This window comes from Alosa pseudoharengus, unplaced genomic scaffold, assembly GCF_046254945.1.
Source record: "Alosa pseudoharengus isolate Yale_2024_CS ecotype anadromous, Long Island Sound unplaced genomic scaffold, YU_APseudo_1.1 YU_APseudo_1.1_scf_2, whole genome shotgun sequence".
Classification (NCBI taxonomy): Eukaryota; Metazoa; Chordata; class Actinopteri; order Clupeiformes; family Clupeidae; genus Alosa; species Alosa pseudoharengus.
The window spans coordinates 57,158,375-57,175,327 of NW_027468663.1; the positions used below are offsets into that span (position 1 = coordinate 57,158,375).

The 16,953-nt window shown below is 39.4% G+C and overlaps 1 protein-coding gene across 1 annotated transcript in view; it reads right to left on the reverse strand.

The window, feature by feature from the left end:
• Positions 1-16,953, reverse strand: part of LOC143133598 (uncharacterized) — a 50,226-nt gene that overhangs the window by 31,283 nt on the left and 1,990 nt on the right. The window contains exons 2-13 of the mRNA XM_076293347.1: positions 16,429-16,590; positions 16,176-16,292; positions 15,801-15,905; positions 15,497-15,586; positions 15,075-15,179; positions 11,353-11,466; positions 11,017-11,133; positions 10,517-10,624; positions 10,327-10,356; positions 10,162-10,188; positions 5,532-5,597; positions 5,367-5,447 (exon numbers count right to left, since the gene is read on the reverse strand). Coding sequence (XP_076149462.1) covers positions 5,367-5,447; positions 5,532-5,597; positions 10,162-10,188; positions 10,327-10,356; positions 10,517-10,624; positions 11,017-11,133; positions 11,353-11,466; positions 15,075-15,179; positions 15,497-15,586; positions 15,801-15,905; positions 16,176-16,292; positions 16,429-16,590 — 1,122 coding nt within the window. The remainder of the gene's footprint in view (positions 1-5,366; positions 5,448-5,531; positions 5,598-10,161; positions 10,189-10,326; positions 10,357-10,516; positions 10,625-11,016; positions 11,134-11,352; positions 11,467-15,074; positions 15,180-15,496; positions 15,587-15,800; positions 15,906-16,175; positions 16,293-16,428; positions 16,591-16,953) is intronic.

The window sequence follows — 16,953 nt, forward strand, 5'->3', positions numbered from 1 at the left end:
TTCTTCTCCTACTAATAACAGCTATGGCTGTTGTTTCTATTAGCAAGTATTGGATTCAACTGTAAAGATTCCTTAATCTTTTGAAATCATTATGAAAAGAACACATTTTGTTGGGGACCTTTTTCGTTAAAGGATATGAGTACAAAAGAGTATTTATGATAGCTGTTATACTGAAAGTACCTAGGTATATTTTTTCCCTTCAGGTAACTGAAAAGGGAAATTGTAGGTTTGGCAGACTTTTTTGATTTTCCTTGTTACCTTCAGGCTTCAGCTCTTGCACTTTTTTCCAGCGTTTGCTGGTAACTGGAGTCACTCCATCATCTTTGTCTCCAGTCACTTCAGCCTGTTCTGGTTCAGCTGCTACCTCCTTTACAGCCTCTTTCTCAGCAGGGACAGTCTCCTCTGTTGGTGAACATAGGCCTCAAGAGTAAATATCTTGTTTTCCATTTTTGGAAACAAATTTTGGCCACTTGTAGTTGGTATTTTCCTCATTCTTACATATTCCCGATCAAAGAGCAACATTCATGTGCATAAATATTATAGAGCATCATTGGGTGCGTTCAGTTCCTTTTATGTCCAGCAGAATTTTTTTTATAATTGTCGTAGTGATAACCTCTGGTAGACTTACCATTGGATTACGATTGAATCTGCGATTTAGTAAAGATTTGCCACTTGTTAAGAGTACCAATCAAATATTTTTGATCATAGTAAAGATGCGGAATCTTCCGATTAGGAATAACTTTGTTTCTCTTTTTCTGCAACCAACCCTGGAGTGAAGTGGTAGGTTTAGAAGAGTTTTGTTTTTCTTGTTACCTTCAGGCTTCAGCTCTTGTAAAAACTCCACTTTTTTCCAGTGTTTGCTGGTAACAGGAGTCACTCCATCATCTTTGTCTTCAGTCACTTCAGCCTGTTCTGGTTCAGCTGCTACCTCCTTTACAGCCTCTTTCTCAGCAGTGACAGTCCCCTCTGTTTGTGAACAGGTCTCAAGGGTAACACAACTTTTTCCAATTTTCTAAACTAATTTTAATCAGTTGCTATTTTAATAATTAGTTTCACTTTTATATATTGTTTGTCAAAGACCAGCATTTACCTAAATAGTATATTATAATATCATTGGATACATTCAGTTGTTTTTTAACCTGTGGATACAGTAGATGTGTGTCATCCTCTGACAGAGATACCATTGAATTACAATTAAATCAGCAATTAAATAAAGTTAGAACACTATTGTTAAGTGTATCAATCAACTATTGTTGATCTTGGTAAAGACGCTGAAAGTACCTATTAGGTATCATTTTCTTTTTCTCTCATTCAAGTAACCCTGAAGTAAAGTTGTAGGGTTTTTTTCTTGTTACCTTCAGGCTTCAGCTCTTGTAAAAACTCCACTTTTTTCCAGCGTTTGCTGGTAACTGGAGTCACTCCATCATCTTTGTCTCCAGTCACTTCAGCCTGTTCTGGTTCAGCTGCTACCTCCTTTACAGCCTCTTTCTCAGTCTCCTCTGTTTATGAACATAGGCCTCAAGAGTGAACTCCTAGTTTTCTCATTTCCATTGTAAACCATTTTTAGCCAGTTGTATTTATCCTTTTCCTCACTATTCACAAGCATTGAATGCATAACAGCATTAATAAACCTAACTACTGTAGAATATCATTGGAGGCATTCAGTTTTTTCAGCTGTATCGTCTGAGTCATCCTCTGGTGGACGGATACCATTGTATTATGTAGAATGTCTGGGGCTTATTTATTTTTATTTTGTGAAAGCTATTCTCTCTTGCATCTACCTCCTCTATACTTAGATTAAATTAGATTCAACTTTATTGTCATTGTGCAGAGTACAAGTCCATTAAATCTTTGATTTGATTGTTTTTGTAAGTGTGTAGCGTAGCTTTCAAGTTTGGTGTACCCCCAGGTTTCATCTCGTCTAAAGCCTTTAGCTCCCTCTTCAGCCACTTTTCCTCCAGTGGTCCAGGTTTTGCCTCCATTTTAGGCAGTTTCTCAGCTTTGACAGTGTCTTCTGTCGTATGTAAACATAAGTTTTCAATAGATATCAAGATCCGTGTTGAGTAAACTTGATATTATATTTTCCTTGTGTGTGTTGATATTTTCCCTTCACTAATGTAATGTCATCAGTGATAGAACACCACCAATGTGCCGGTTTCATAGTTTCTTAGCACGCAATTTAGTTTGAATAGACAGGCATACACACTGTCAATTTTGACACTTCAGTGAGCTTTCAGGTTTGTTAACATTGACTCGACCAAAGGGCTGTCATCACCTACTTTTTTTTCTGCTGTCAATTAAAAATGCTAGCCAGATGTACCTCTCAAGATATACAAGCTCTTCCATTTTGCTTATGATCGGTGCTATTTGAAAATATCCAGGAACTATAATCATCAAGTAGTAATGCCAAGATGTAAAGAATCAAGCTTAATTTGTTATATCTCAGTATAGAGTAAACATCTTTGTTTCAGGCCTCCTCTTGCAGGAATAGATAATAAGAGTATTGTATATTTAGTTATCATATGTTGTTGTTCTTGTTGTTGTTTTTATATAAGTGCTGATGTTTTGAGTGTTACTGATTGTTGTAGCTATGAGTAATGAGCTATGAGTAATAGCCATGTGTGTGTGTGTGTGTGTGTGTGTGTGTTTGAGTGTGTGTGTGTGTGTGAGTGTGCATGTTGTTATCATAGGTTTTAGCTGAACTCCAGCTCCATGTTTTCAGTTTCTCAGTTTCCCATGTCACCCTGGGACTTAATTATGTCAGTGCTACTCTGTGCTTAATAGAATAACAACTATATTCATCAGCTTTGATATGACACTACTTGGAATGTCAATGAGGGCTGCACAATTTGATTGCACTAATTAGCTTGTGTCCACAGTTAGCACTACTGTAGGCTATAAGCAGATATATAGCAGATATAATTTCATACATTTGATTGTTTCTGTAAGTGTGTAGCGTAGCTGTCAAGTTTGGCCTGTGTACCTGTATGAGTGATAGGTCTGCATGTGCGTTGTTGATACTAGTAATGTCTGGTAATACAGTTAGTGTTATCTTCTTTAAGCTATGACTGCAGTTTAGTATGCTTAAAAGGGCATAAGGTAAGCAAAATATGGAATTATTGCTGATATTGTTATATTAGAAATATGATGTTCATGGAGGATGAGAATGTATTGAGGGTAAGAGTTTACAAAGTTATGGTTGACATTAGTAAGTTAAAGATGAACTGAACTGGAATTTGAAGTAAAGGTGATATAACAGATGTATTTTATTTCTTCTCATTGGTACAATGATTAAAATGGCTGAATTTATTAAAAGGGATAAAATTGTACGTTAAAAGTGGTGTTGTTGTTACACGGGCGCCGCCATGTTGGATTTCAACAATCGGCTACGTCACTGGCATGGTAAGCTACTCTGCACTAGCACTAGCAGCCATAGCAGATAATGAGTCTGAGGCTAGCTGACATGGCTGAGGAAACTAACATTAGGCCTAGCTGAGTTACATATTGGCCATAAGCCATTTATCATAGGCTAGCCTACATCACAAAATCTCATACAAAATGAAACCAAACTAGTGAAACAAAGGCGAACACTTTAACAGGGGAAATTAATTTGGCATGAATCATACTGAACGCTATTTTGTCAATGAGCAGAAACACACACGACATTCAAACTATTGATAAGATGTGCACTATGGAAACTGGTCTGTAACTTTGGACGAATAAATGCCATTGACTTGCCATATCCTGACTTAAAAAACCCTTTTCTTGCTTACTTTATCGCAAACTCGGTGGAACAGCTTGTAGTCTTTTTCAATTCATAGAAAGGCGAGCCCACAGTCTATGTGCCATATGAGCCTAAGTTTCAACTTCGGCTTCGTTCATTCAATGCAGTCACTGGTCGCAATTACAAAGTCTGGGAAGGTTCGTTCAATCGTTTAAAGTTTTAAGTGCAGTAGCCTATCTGTCCCCTTTGGAATAATATCTCGAAGTAGCCTCAGGTGAGGTCCAGTGTTAGATAGGCTACCATACGATCCAACCTAGGAAAGGGCTAGCAGCTAACACCTTGGAAACACTCTTATGTCAAACTCCACAAGCTAGCACTCCGACCATAGAGAGTATAAACCATGACTCCGACGATATCACAGATCGATAATAATGCTTTTACTAGCTGGTAACTAAACCACAGCGGGTCTGTAAACAGAATCCAATGTCCCTTTCTACTCACCCTGAAGCCAGTTGTTCACCGTCTCAGGACAGATTGTTGATGCGAGGGAGTTTAACTCGCAGTACTGCTATCCAAGAGACTGCAATATCAACATCCACAAGGTAAAAATCTGCAAACTCTCCACTAACGTTAGCCTAAAATAAACGGCAAACTCGTGTATCCTCCGTGTATCTGGGGTCAACTTGGGGTAACGAAGTTTTTAACAGTTTCAAGGGAGGGAGAGAGAGAGCCCGTGTGAGTTGCTGTTACTAGTGCCAGTAGTCCATACTGCGTTAGCCTACATTGACGTGACAATGCGTGTTATATAGCTTATTTGTATATGCACATAGCCTTCGCATAGGCCTAATGTAGTGGTGGTGAGTGAGTATGCAGTTGTGTGGAGGATGTACAGTAGGCAATGTATGTGTGTGAGGGATGGAGGGAGACAGAGAGACAGCGTGCGTGTTGCTGTCTCAAGCGCCCCTCGTCCAGTTTTCTACATGACCTAGGCTAGGTCTACAGTAGCCTATGTTGTGCCGCACAAAATGTATCTATGTTGTACATTGCACAAAATGTATAACCCCCGAAATAAACACATACATAAATAAACACATTTTTCCCGTCACTTTGGCTTCCTTGAACATTTTCCCTACGTTTCGCCACTGCTTTGCAACAGATAGATTCCAGTGTCCATGCTCCGGCAGCGCCCACACAGTCATTTTCACCCAAATGATCCTACTGAAGGTTGAGCTGGAGCCTGAAACCCATCTAGTGGTAGTCAAGACACTACAGGCCTGTCCCTCACAGGCTCAAATTTGTAACCCATGCCATTAAAATTACAAATTTTCGTGTATACATAATATGCTGCAGCTGTTGCCTATAGAACTTCTCAGGTCCTACCATGCCAGTGACGTCATTGAACCTGGCAGCGTTCTAATACTAACAAACGCAATTTTGGTGTTGCTTAAAAAAGGCTACGTATTGATTTTTTTAAATTATTTTTTTAGTGTCATTTATTTTTAATTGTCATAATCAACACATTATCAATGTTGATTCTTTCAGTTCAGTTCATCTTTAAAGTTATTCCTACTAAAGGATATACTATGTTAACTGTATTACAGAACTATGGCTTTATGACGCCATTTTCCACTCCTTTTCTTACCTTCTTTGCTCTTCTTCTCCTCCTGCCTGGCTTCAAGTTTTAACATAACTGCCTGTTTTTCTGCCTTGGAGGCTCTCAGCTCTGTTGAAACAGACGTGCTTGTGAGAGGAATTACACTAACTCTTTATTCCCAGTTTGTGTTTATAAGACAAACCACTAATGTACCTTGAATAACTTTGTATACTTCTTCTCTTGTCTTCTGTTGCTTGGATAGCTTTTCTTGTTCAAGAACTAAAAGAAACGTTCATTAATGAGCTCATGTAGAGCCAGACCGAGGCAGAGAAGCTCACAAGACAGGTGTTAGGTTGACACAGACTCAGTTAGTAACTCAACAAGCAACCACCCATACTGTGTACAATTAGACTGTTTTAAAAAGGTCCTATGATTGTCAGCACAGTTAACTAGTTTTATTTTACGGCTCTTCACAATGCTAGTAGAACGCTCCATTGACTTGAATGGGATTTTCCAACGTTCTACGGTAAAATAAATTAATGTTACCGCTGCCAATGGCAACGGGTTTTGTGCTTCTGGTTTACGTCTTTCATATCACACCGCAAGAAGTCCGGTCACTTCTTGCATATCACACCGCAAGTAGTCCGGTCACTTCTTGCATATCACACCGCAAGTAGTCCGGTCACTTCTTGCAATGGAACTTCACTCAAAAGTGAAAGCAGACGGTTGATCAACTGTGTTCTAAAGAATGTTTGATTCAAGTTCAGCGTGTGTTGCTAACTATTTGTTTCTCAGCATAAGCTATGACGAAACGTTAACAAATAAATGTAAAGAGACATATCATGTGGAGTTTTGGCAAGTAGCCGTATATTAAAATTTTTTGGAACACCAGTCATTATCGGGAAAATAAGTCCCTTCAGGGCGAAGCAAGACCTCGACGCACCCCGTTCACCCTCGTTGGAACTTATTTTCCAGAACCTTATTTTCCTATTTTACATAGGAATATATTGAGTAATCCAGTTGTTCACCCAATTGGCATTGATATTGTGGAATTTTGAGGACAGCAATTTTAACAGTGGGCGTTGTATTACCATGAACATGTGGTCTTTCATGGGCAGCACTGGGTAGCACTGGGTAGCACTGGGTAGCTGAACCAACAGCCCTCCATTGCTGCATAGTATTGGCATAGCTGTACATGAATTTAATTGCTAACCGCTCATCACTAGGAACTTGATATAGTGTATATCAAGTACGACAGAAGTCAGTCTTACCAGGAATCTAGCACATTACATGATGCAGGCTGCATGCACCATTTCAATTACTGTACATGGGCACTGCATAGCATTTACCATCTCAATGTACAGAGACTCCGTTAAATAATCAATCCAGGAAATCCAATCCATAAAGTATCCCTTGGGGATCAATAAAGTATCTATCTATCTATCTATCTGGATGCATTATTTTCCCTTTGTAGGATACATAGACAACTTTATACTGACTTCAGTATATGTTTGCTTTTACAGAAGTTCAGTAAGTTTGGTAATTATCTGTTACTTTGACAATGCCAGTAGAATAGGAAGGTTACAACGCCTCAGCATATCTAGTGTTAACCCATAATGATAGAGATTAATGACAGGTTTAAAGCAAAAGGCTGATGTATATTGATGACATTTTGTTTTACAACATATGCATCTACAGAAGAGTATAACAATAAGCAAGCAATTAGCAAATCTAGTGTATAATAAGGGATGAAAAGAATGTGATATTAATGTGTTATTCTATTTGAAGCTGCTTAGTAATCATTCCTCTCCCTCAAGGGATCATACCTGATGTAAATGACATTGATACCTTTTTGAAAGCCTTGGCTTGTCTCCTCAGGCTCATAGTGAAGTCTGTGGCGTGTCAGGTGCGTACTTCTGCCCCTCCTGACTTCGCTGTTATTGTTGTTTTCATCATCGTCAGCTTGGTCCGGGATAGAGGCCTCCTCAGCTGGAATAACACCTGCCTCAGTTAGGTTGTCAGAATCGTCAGTGATGTGATTGTCAGCACCGTCAGTGACTGATTTTTTTGTCTGTTCTGTGCCGTCTAGAGTAGGGTGATCTTCGTCAGGTAAGCCTGAATCACTCTCTTGTAGCTCAGGTAGAGCAATTTCAAGTACAAGATGTGGATATTCTGAATCCCCCACAGTGATCTCAGTGTCATCATCATCATCATCAGAATATTTGCCAACAAGGTCAGACTGAGTCAATTCAAGCTCTGTAGGTTCTAGTTCTTCGTAACCATCCAGAATTTCATCTCCATCCTCAGTTAAGTTAGACTCATCCTCTACAAGTTCAGGTAAAGAAATGTCATCATCATCAGATATGTCTGAACCACTGGCATCAGTGTCAGACCAGATATGGTCCTTATCATAATCAGAATATTTGTCAACAAGGTCAGACAGAGTCAATTCAGATTCAGTAGCTTGCTTGTAATCATCCAGAATGTCATCTTCATCCAATCTTATGTTAGACTCATCCTCTACAAGTTCAGGTACAGTAATGTTATGGGTTACCAGATCTTCAACATCATCTTCAGAGTCATTATCATTATCATATATGTCTGAATCACTGGCATCAGTGTCAGACCAGATAGTGTCCTCATCATAATCATAATATTTGTCAACAAGGTCAGACAGAGTCAATTCAAGCTCTGTAGGTTCTAGTTCTTTGTAATCATCCAGATTTTCATTTCCATCCTCAGTTAAGTTAGACTCATCCTCTACAAGTTCAGGTAAAGAAATGTCAGGGGTTACCAGATCTTCAACATCATCTTCAGAATCATTATCATCGTGAGATATGCCTGAATCACTGGCATCAGTGTCAGACCAGCTAGTGATAGAGTCGAGTGTTTCTTCTTGCTCAAGTTTGTCTAAAGTATGTTCAGTTTCTTCCTCGTCCTCTGATATGGCTAAATGATCATAGTCAACTAGCTCTGGTGCAGCAGTGTCAATTTCATCAATTGCATCAAAAATAAGTTCAATATCCTCTTCAACCTCAGTTGTCTCAGAGTCAACAGGTTGAGAAACAGGTTCAGTATCAAAAGTAAGCTCAATTTCTTCCTCAACTTCAGTTGTCTGAGAATCATCCGTTGGTTGAGAGACAGCTGTGTCAGGCTTATTTTCAGCATCAGCAGATAGCTCAGCTTCATCTTCACTGATTTGAGAATCATCATCCTCTTCAGACTCTGCTGTATCTGTGTCTAAACTAACTTCTTCACTGAACTCACTGTCCATAACTTCCTTGGAATCATCAGAGTCTTCCTCTTCCTCAATATCATGTCCATCAGTGTCACTGTAATCAATAACAGCTTCATCAGCCACACCTGTATCATCCACAGCCTCATCAATGTCTTTTTCCTCAGTGGCTTGTTCATCTGTGCTATCTTCCTCATCACTTTCTCCACCATCATCATCATCATCATCATCTTGACTCTCTTGAGTTGTGTCCTCTGTCTCGGTCATTTCTTCATCTTTGGATACTGCATCAGCGCTGCCAGTGACAGGTGATTCCTCAGTGTCAGAATCTTCATCTGGAGCATCACTGTCTGGTGTCGGTTCCGTGATGACATCAGATTCCTCCTGGAGAACAACCTCCTGTTTCTCAACATGGTCGTCCACTGGTTCTTCATCTTCCAGGAGGTATAGTGACCATGTGGCTAGCTTAATTTTCATCTTCTCAACCTCCTCTTCTTGTGTTCTCATAATTTCTGCAACTGTTTTTATCTGTTTCGTTACCAACCTCAAACCCATTAAAGTAACATATGATATAATGCATACTTTACAAGTGTGTATAATGCACACGTCACAAGTGATCTAAGTTACAAACATCATGAGTGAATTCAGCCATGGTGAGATATTTAGGAAATGTAAAGGCGTCCGAGTTTAAACAGAACCCATTCCAGTGAATCCAGAAAGGAGCATGCTGCATTCATACAATGGGCTAAATATTGTTTTGTTGTTACATTTGTAACTATTATATTTTATCCTCACATACCTTTTAGACAGATTAATTACTCTAGAAATGTGTTACAGCAGTGAAAAAAAATATTTGAAATCGTTCAAACTCGTTGAACTACCTTTACTTTAGTAAAATCAGTTCATACACTTACAGTATGTATATTTTACAATCTGTTGTAATAACATGCATCATTAGCATCCCAGGTCATTCGGGGTCTGTTACACTGAGTGGCCAGAGGGCAGTGGGCAGAAGTGAGATGTGAATGAATGCATACGAACTGGAGAGAAATGCACTTGCAAAACTACCTTTTATTTCAGAAAGACCGCATGCTTCGCACATCTTAAAGAATACACATCCGTTATTTATATAGTCTTGCACACGGTAGGACAGGACAGCGCCGGACACAAACGGAGCACACATGAGCAAACATGAGCTGACAATTCAGTGAATGCAAAATCTCAATACAGAAAACAAAGTTTTTGTTTTTGCTTTAAACATTCACTTAGGATGAGACAAACAGTGAAAAACACTGAACATATAAGCATATTTTCATTTCAGTCATAAGTAATCCATAGTCACAATAGATATGAGTGTATTTGTTGGCACGTGCATTTGTTGCTTGCCAGTTGGTCAGGGTATGAGTGAGTTGAGTATTATTTTGTCAGTTGTTTAGTATGTGAAATTTTTAATTTTTCAGATCTATTAGAGCTGGCCACATAAAAAAAATAATATGTGGTTATGTGTTAGTGGAAAGTATGGTCTCATCTTAAAATAGCATTAAAATAACATATTTTATGTTTATATACTATATATATTTTACATGATGTGTGTAGGTACAAACAAACCTTTTTCCATTGGAGGCAAAAATTCACCTGTGAATGATGAACAAGATTATAAACCAGGCTGAATATAAACCCAACAACTTTCAGTCAAACTTGTAATAAGTATTACGGATAGGACTTAATATCTGTTTGAATATCTGTTTAATTTCTGAAAATGTGAGTACATACCTTTCCTCCTTGTCATTGATGGTGTCTCATCTACACCAAATGGGAGAAGATTTGTATTTGTAACTCAAACGTTTAGCCTTCACAGAAATCAATAAGAACGAAACACACTACTTTCAAATGTCTCACACAGTGGTCGGTGCTATTAGTAGGGGGAATAATATCAATGGTGAAACATCAGTATCTCTGTCACCTTCGTCCTGCATCAGTACGTTGGACAGATATGACAAAAAGGTGTTCCTCCTATCGTTGATCTCCTCGACTGCATCACTCACAACTTTCATGGGATCAAAGCTTACTTCTAAAATTACCAGAAAAGGTGAACTGAGTTTACAGAACAGCAGTGTTGTTATCGGTGACTGACAGGGAGGCTACGCCAGTCACGTAACTGAGGCGTTCCCTTCGCAGAGCGTCTGCTGCAACAATTAGCTTCCATTATAATAAATGGAACTGGCTACACCAGACGTGCAAGCGGCACATTATAAAAAAATAGGCCAGTGTCCTGAAAGTATATTTTTACGCTCCGTGAACAGAGCACTTCTGTTACGTGCCTGGTGTAGACTGGGCCTGAGCGTTATAAAGTAAAATTTGATAATGCAGTGTCATAGTCCAAATATCGCTGAAACAGTATGAATACTAATGTAGGCTAGCTCTAAAGAAAAAACTATTTTCTTGAGGCAAGCAAGAGTGTACCTTCACCATCCTCACTGCCCTTGAACATATTTGACACGGAGCCAAAGACATTTTTGTTCAAGTTTGTGATTCCTTCAGTTGCGTATGTGATGGCATCCATTGGATATGATACCCACTCTAAAGACAAAATAGCAAGACCCATGATAAGACACAGCATTAGAGTGCAGTAGTAGGAATTTGTTTATATCAAACTTATTTTGCCCTTAATGAGTTTAGTTGCATTAAAACCTGAATAGTATTTTAATGTGCACATTTTCTAGAACTGTGAGATATTGAATTTCCCCTTGGGGATCAATAAAGTAAGTATCTATCTATCTATCTATCTATCTATCATACCTTTAGGGGCGGCAAGGATGCTTGGCACATAAGCCACACTCCCTACATATTTGATCCCATTGACTGCTCCACTCAAAATCTTCTCAGGATAGTAGGTCACAGCATTGAGTGTTCCTGCAAATAAAAGCATTTTACAGCAAATGTAAAATAAATTTAATTCTTAAGTCAAGTGAAGTTTTATTTAACCAAAAAACAGATGTAGAAACTAGAAAAGCATTTCCTGAAGGAAATACAGTGCATGAAAATGCAAAAATATGATGCGTTCATATGGTTAAATTATTTGCTTGGTAGATAAGGTTTAATATAGTTGGAATGACTGAACAGTTAAATAGGTTGATAATTGAAATGGTTAAATTATTTAGGGAGATACTTGACGATAACTAACAGTTGGAATGGCTCCAATGTTTGCTAGCAGTTATGTTAACTATGTTAACAAAGATAATAATGCTAACCAAATTACTATGCTAACTAGCAGGCTAACAATGTTAAAATGCTAACTATGCTAACCATGTGACTTAGCTAACCTAGCTAATCATTTTTAGTAGTTATGCTAACAATGCTAACTAAAATGCTAACATGCTAACCATGTTACTTAGCTAACTTTGCTAATCATTTTTAGCAGTTTTGCAAAAAATGTTAACTAGCATGCTAACATATTAGCATGCTAACTATGCTAACCATGTGACTTAGCTAACTTAGTTAATCATTTTTAGCAGTTTTGAAAAAAATGCTAACTAGCATGCTAACATGCTAGCATGCTAACTATGCTAACCATGTGACTTAGCTAACTTAGCTAATCATTTTTAGCAGTTTTGCTAAAAATGCTAATTAGCATGCTAACATGTTAGCATGCTAACTATGCTAACCATGTGACTTAGCTAACTTAGCTAATCATTTTTAGCAGTTTTGCTAAAAATGCTAATTAGCATGCTAACATGCTAGCGTGCTAGCATGCTAACATGCTAACCATGCTAACTAGCTACAGTGGGTAGGAGTCATAGTTGATGACAAGTAACAGTTACAATGGCTGAACAGTTAAAAAGGTCAGTAGTTTAAAGGGTTAAATTGTTTAACAGTGAAATATTGTAGTGAGGACTTTTATTTTGAAACAGTTTTTGGCAGAGGAAGCAGTTGAACAGGATGTGTAGTCTTAATAGGGCCAGTTTGTATGCTTAAAGCCTGAAAGTGGCAGTTGATCCAGGTGGCCCGAACACCTGCCACAGGATTCTAATTGCTGTGATGTCATAAAGGGCAATGTTAAGTCAATGGGGAAATTTTGATAGTTTTTAATTAATAGTTTAAAAAGTATAAAAGTTACAAAGATGAAAAATACATAGCACTCTTATCCCAAGTAAGACCTACGTAACAAAGTTTGAATGAAGTTTCTACGTTAAACGGTTGAAGCTGCATTAAATGCGTTAGAAGAAGAAGAAGAATAAGAAGAAGCCTAGGAAGAACAGTACAGTGCATTTTCATGCACTGTAATAACAACAGGAATGCAGAAAGGAGGAAAAATGCATTAACATAAGTAATTCTGTAGATACTTAATATAATGTTTAATATAAACTACTTCTACTACTCGAAGGACAATGATTGTGCCTGTACACCAGAACATGCAGTAGGCCAATGTTTTGAGTATGGGTCATTCCACGCCAACTCAGCCACCCATGTACATGACACCTCTCCGATTTTGCTGAAAAGCGGTGAATATATGCCTTATGTTACCAAACAAAGGAATCTGAAGTTTCAGGTCAATATCACAAACGGTTTGCCTGTGGCGTCCATTTTAATTTCGGGTGCCACGGCCCTAATTGACACATTGGAATTTCACATTTCATCTTTTGCCATTTTTGGAAGCCCATAACGTCTGTTCTAATAGTGGTAGAGGGCTGGAAACTGGTGTGGTAGTCCATTGTAGCCTGTACTACACAATTCTGGAGGCAGAATCAACATTCCTTCGTGTGTGGGTGAGAGAGAGAAAGTCCTAAAAAATGTTGACGGCATGTGTGATTTTTCACTTTTTGGGTGGCCCTAGCACCACAATTAATGATCATATTTATTCTAAACAGGATTATTTGTTATATGTGGGAACCTTGCTCTTGCCAAAATTAATTTGAAGGGTATGGTACCACTGGTGGGAGTTTCATGGGGGTCCAAAAACCCTCTCCGGCAGAGGTGACTCTTTTGGAACCCCATATTTGGACCCCCAAATGACCATGTGGGCACTTGATGATCCTAATGGGATTTATACCAGGTAAAGATACATATTTGTTCTTTCTTTTAATGAAATAAAATTGTTGACTATGAAGCTCCATAATATGAATTTTATTCTTCATAATGCACCATTTTGGACATTGTTTCCATATGTAGTAAGTTTGGTTATGATACATGGCAGGGTTGCTGAGATATGGCTGTTGGCTGTTACGGGCGAATGGCTGTTACGGGCGAATGCTTTTGTCAATTGTTCCAGAGAGCAATATATTGATAGGTTATGGTCTGAAGATGGTCTGTGCCAATGTTGGTGAAGATCAGATGAAATTTGTGACCTGCGAAAACTTGTACGTGTTTTTGATTAAATCCAATATGGCGGCCGAATCAATTACGATAACATCACAAGTTGGCTTGGGTCGGCCTAAGGACCTTAAACAATTGTACCAGACACCACTAGTGCATTTTAATTCTAAGCACAACTGCTGCTACAGGCCAAAAGGCATGTTTCTTAATTACAGCGCCCCCTAGAGGTCAAAGGTCACCAGATTTCTTGAGCGTCCCCCTGATTGGGCCCTGAGTCCATGGACTAAGTTTGGTTATGATAGATGAATGGGTTGCTGAGATATGAGCTCACTTCCTGTTTGGCGGCTTCGCCGCAAATTTCGATTGGCTGTTACGCGCGAACGGTTTTATTTCCGAAGACAAAAAGCAATGCATTAATGAGGCATGGTCTGTAGATGATATCTGTGAAGTTTGGTGTTGATCGGACAAAATTTGTGACCTCTGATACGTTTTAAGTGATTTTGATGAAATCCAAAATGGCGGAAAATCCATCACGGCGGAAAATGACGTCATAGGGTGCGTTGAACTCGGCTTGGTCCAAGGATTCCAATGATACCTCATTTATGACAATCGGGTCAACAGGTCAGAAGTTACGTGCGTGAACGCAAGTCCAACTTTGGCCTGTTGGTGGCACTAGAGCGCGGGAGGTGCCGACATGAACCTTGGTGACATGAATCATTGGACTGTTTCCAATCAGTGTGCCAAATTTCACAACTTTTCACTGGACGGTTCTATGGGCTGCCATTGACTTCAATGGCGGAAGCGTAATAATAAGAAAACGTAGAAACACAATGGGTGCCTTCGCAGCTTCGCTGCTTGGCCCCCAATTAGGGCCGTGGCACCCGAAATTCAAATGGACGCCGCAGGCAAACCGTTTGTGATATTGACCTGAAACTTCAGATTCCTTTGTTTGGTAACATAAGGCATATATTCACCACTTTTCAGCAAAATCGGAGAGGTGTCATGTACATGATACCCCGATATTGGCTGTTTTCACATGGAATGACCCGTATGGCAGTACGTTAGGAGAATGACCACAAATTCTCACACCATAGAAAACACATAAACAAAACACACACAACACCACAGAATGCACATCGATAATCTCCTCAGAGCAAGTTTTGTTAGTTGCGTAGATGTTAAGAACATGTGTTGCTTAGAGGAGTTACCTTCGAAGATGTCAAATAAGAAGACAACGGCAGTCTTCATTCCATCTCGTATGGTCTCCATGACTGCACCACCGGACTGCAGAGTAGCTAGGCTGAGAGGGCTCTCTGGACATATCAGGCAACGCATGAAGCATTGTTAGAGGTGTCAAGGGAAACAATAATTTTCCTAACGCTTATACAAAGAAAAAAACAATCTAGATCTTACTCTGTCCTGGTATACACAGTGTGTGTGTGTGTGTGTGTGTGTCTGTCTGTCTGTCTCTGTCTCTGTCTCTGTCTCTGTCTCTGTCTCTGTCTCTGTCTCTGTCTCTGTCTCTGTCTCTGTCTCTGTCTCTGTCTCTGTCTCTGTCTCTGTCTCTGTGTCTCTGCTGTGTGTATGTGAGTATGTTTGTGTTTCAGATTCAGTTAGAACAGTAAAATACCTTTAGGTGCCATGCTTGTCACGTATTTGATTGCATGCGCTGTTTCAGTTAATATCTTGTCTGGATAGTATGTCACTGCATGTATTGTATCTGAAAAAGTAAAAAAATTAAGATCACAAGATATGATAATGTTGAACAATAAGATACCTCTGATGTGCATAACCCTTTTAGCTCAGATTATACAACAAACAATATTTCATAATTCAAATAAATCAATAATCCTGCATCCTCTTCTAAATCAATCTTCTCATTTCTGATCAGTCAGCTAATGTATATAGTATGTTTGTTGCTAAAATGGGATTACCTTCAAAGATGTCAAAAACGGTGACCACAGCCCCCTTTATGCCCTCTCGTAGGCCCTCCATCAGTAGACCACCAGACTTTAGGAATTCCAAGTTTCGTATATTCTCTAGAGATTGAGGCGAGAGAGAGAGAAAAAAGAATACTTCATATTAGATAACACTTTTTCATGTTATTAACAATTGTGATATAGTATCTTATTGCTCATTATACTGTAGTGTGCACAATATTATAGTTACACTGCATCAAAGGCTATGCCTATGTAACATACATGTGTGTGGCAATATATCAAGGCTGTTGTTCATCACTTGAGATGCAGGGGAATGGTATCATATGCAGATGAATGTAATATAAGACACAGTAGAACACTGGTCGTTACCTGGAGCGTTGTACACAGCGTCAGACGCCTGGGCTGCCAGCTTGCCTGTACCGTAACTGATTCCCTCTGCAGCCATGTTGGCTGCCGCCAGGGGATTCATGCTTACTTCTTGAAAAGCTGTAACCACATTCCCAACAAAACAAAACAAACAAATAAACAAACAGTCAAACAGTCAAAGTTTGTTTTTAAAGTAAGTCAAGTGGACTGCAGTGTTGTTGATTGTGTGTTGATGCCATGTGCGTGCCAAACTCACCGGCTATTTGGTTGTCATCAACAAAGTCAAACAGATACAGGCCAGCAGCAGACCAGGACAGGACCAGGGCAATGATGATGACCAACTGGACTGGCCTGCTGAGGTTTCTCAGGAAGCCATTGACCTGGGCAGGGGGTTGGTGTATAGACTCCACTTCTGCACCTGGGAATCACAGGTAATGGATAAAGTATATCTTCTACCTCTACACGCACACACATACAGTACAGTACGCATGCACACACATACTGTACACGTACACACACGCACGCACACATACACACATGCACACACGCACACACACGCACACATGCACACACACGCACACATGCACACACACACACACACACACACACACACACACACACACACACACGCACACACATACACATGCACACGCATACACACACACACACCAACATGCAAACATACACACACACACACTCACACGCATGCACACACGCACACATGCACACACACGCACACACATACACACGCACACACATACTGTACACACAAACACACACG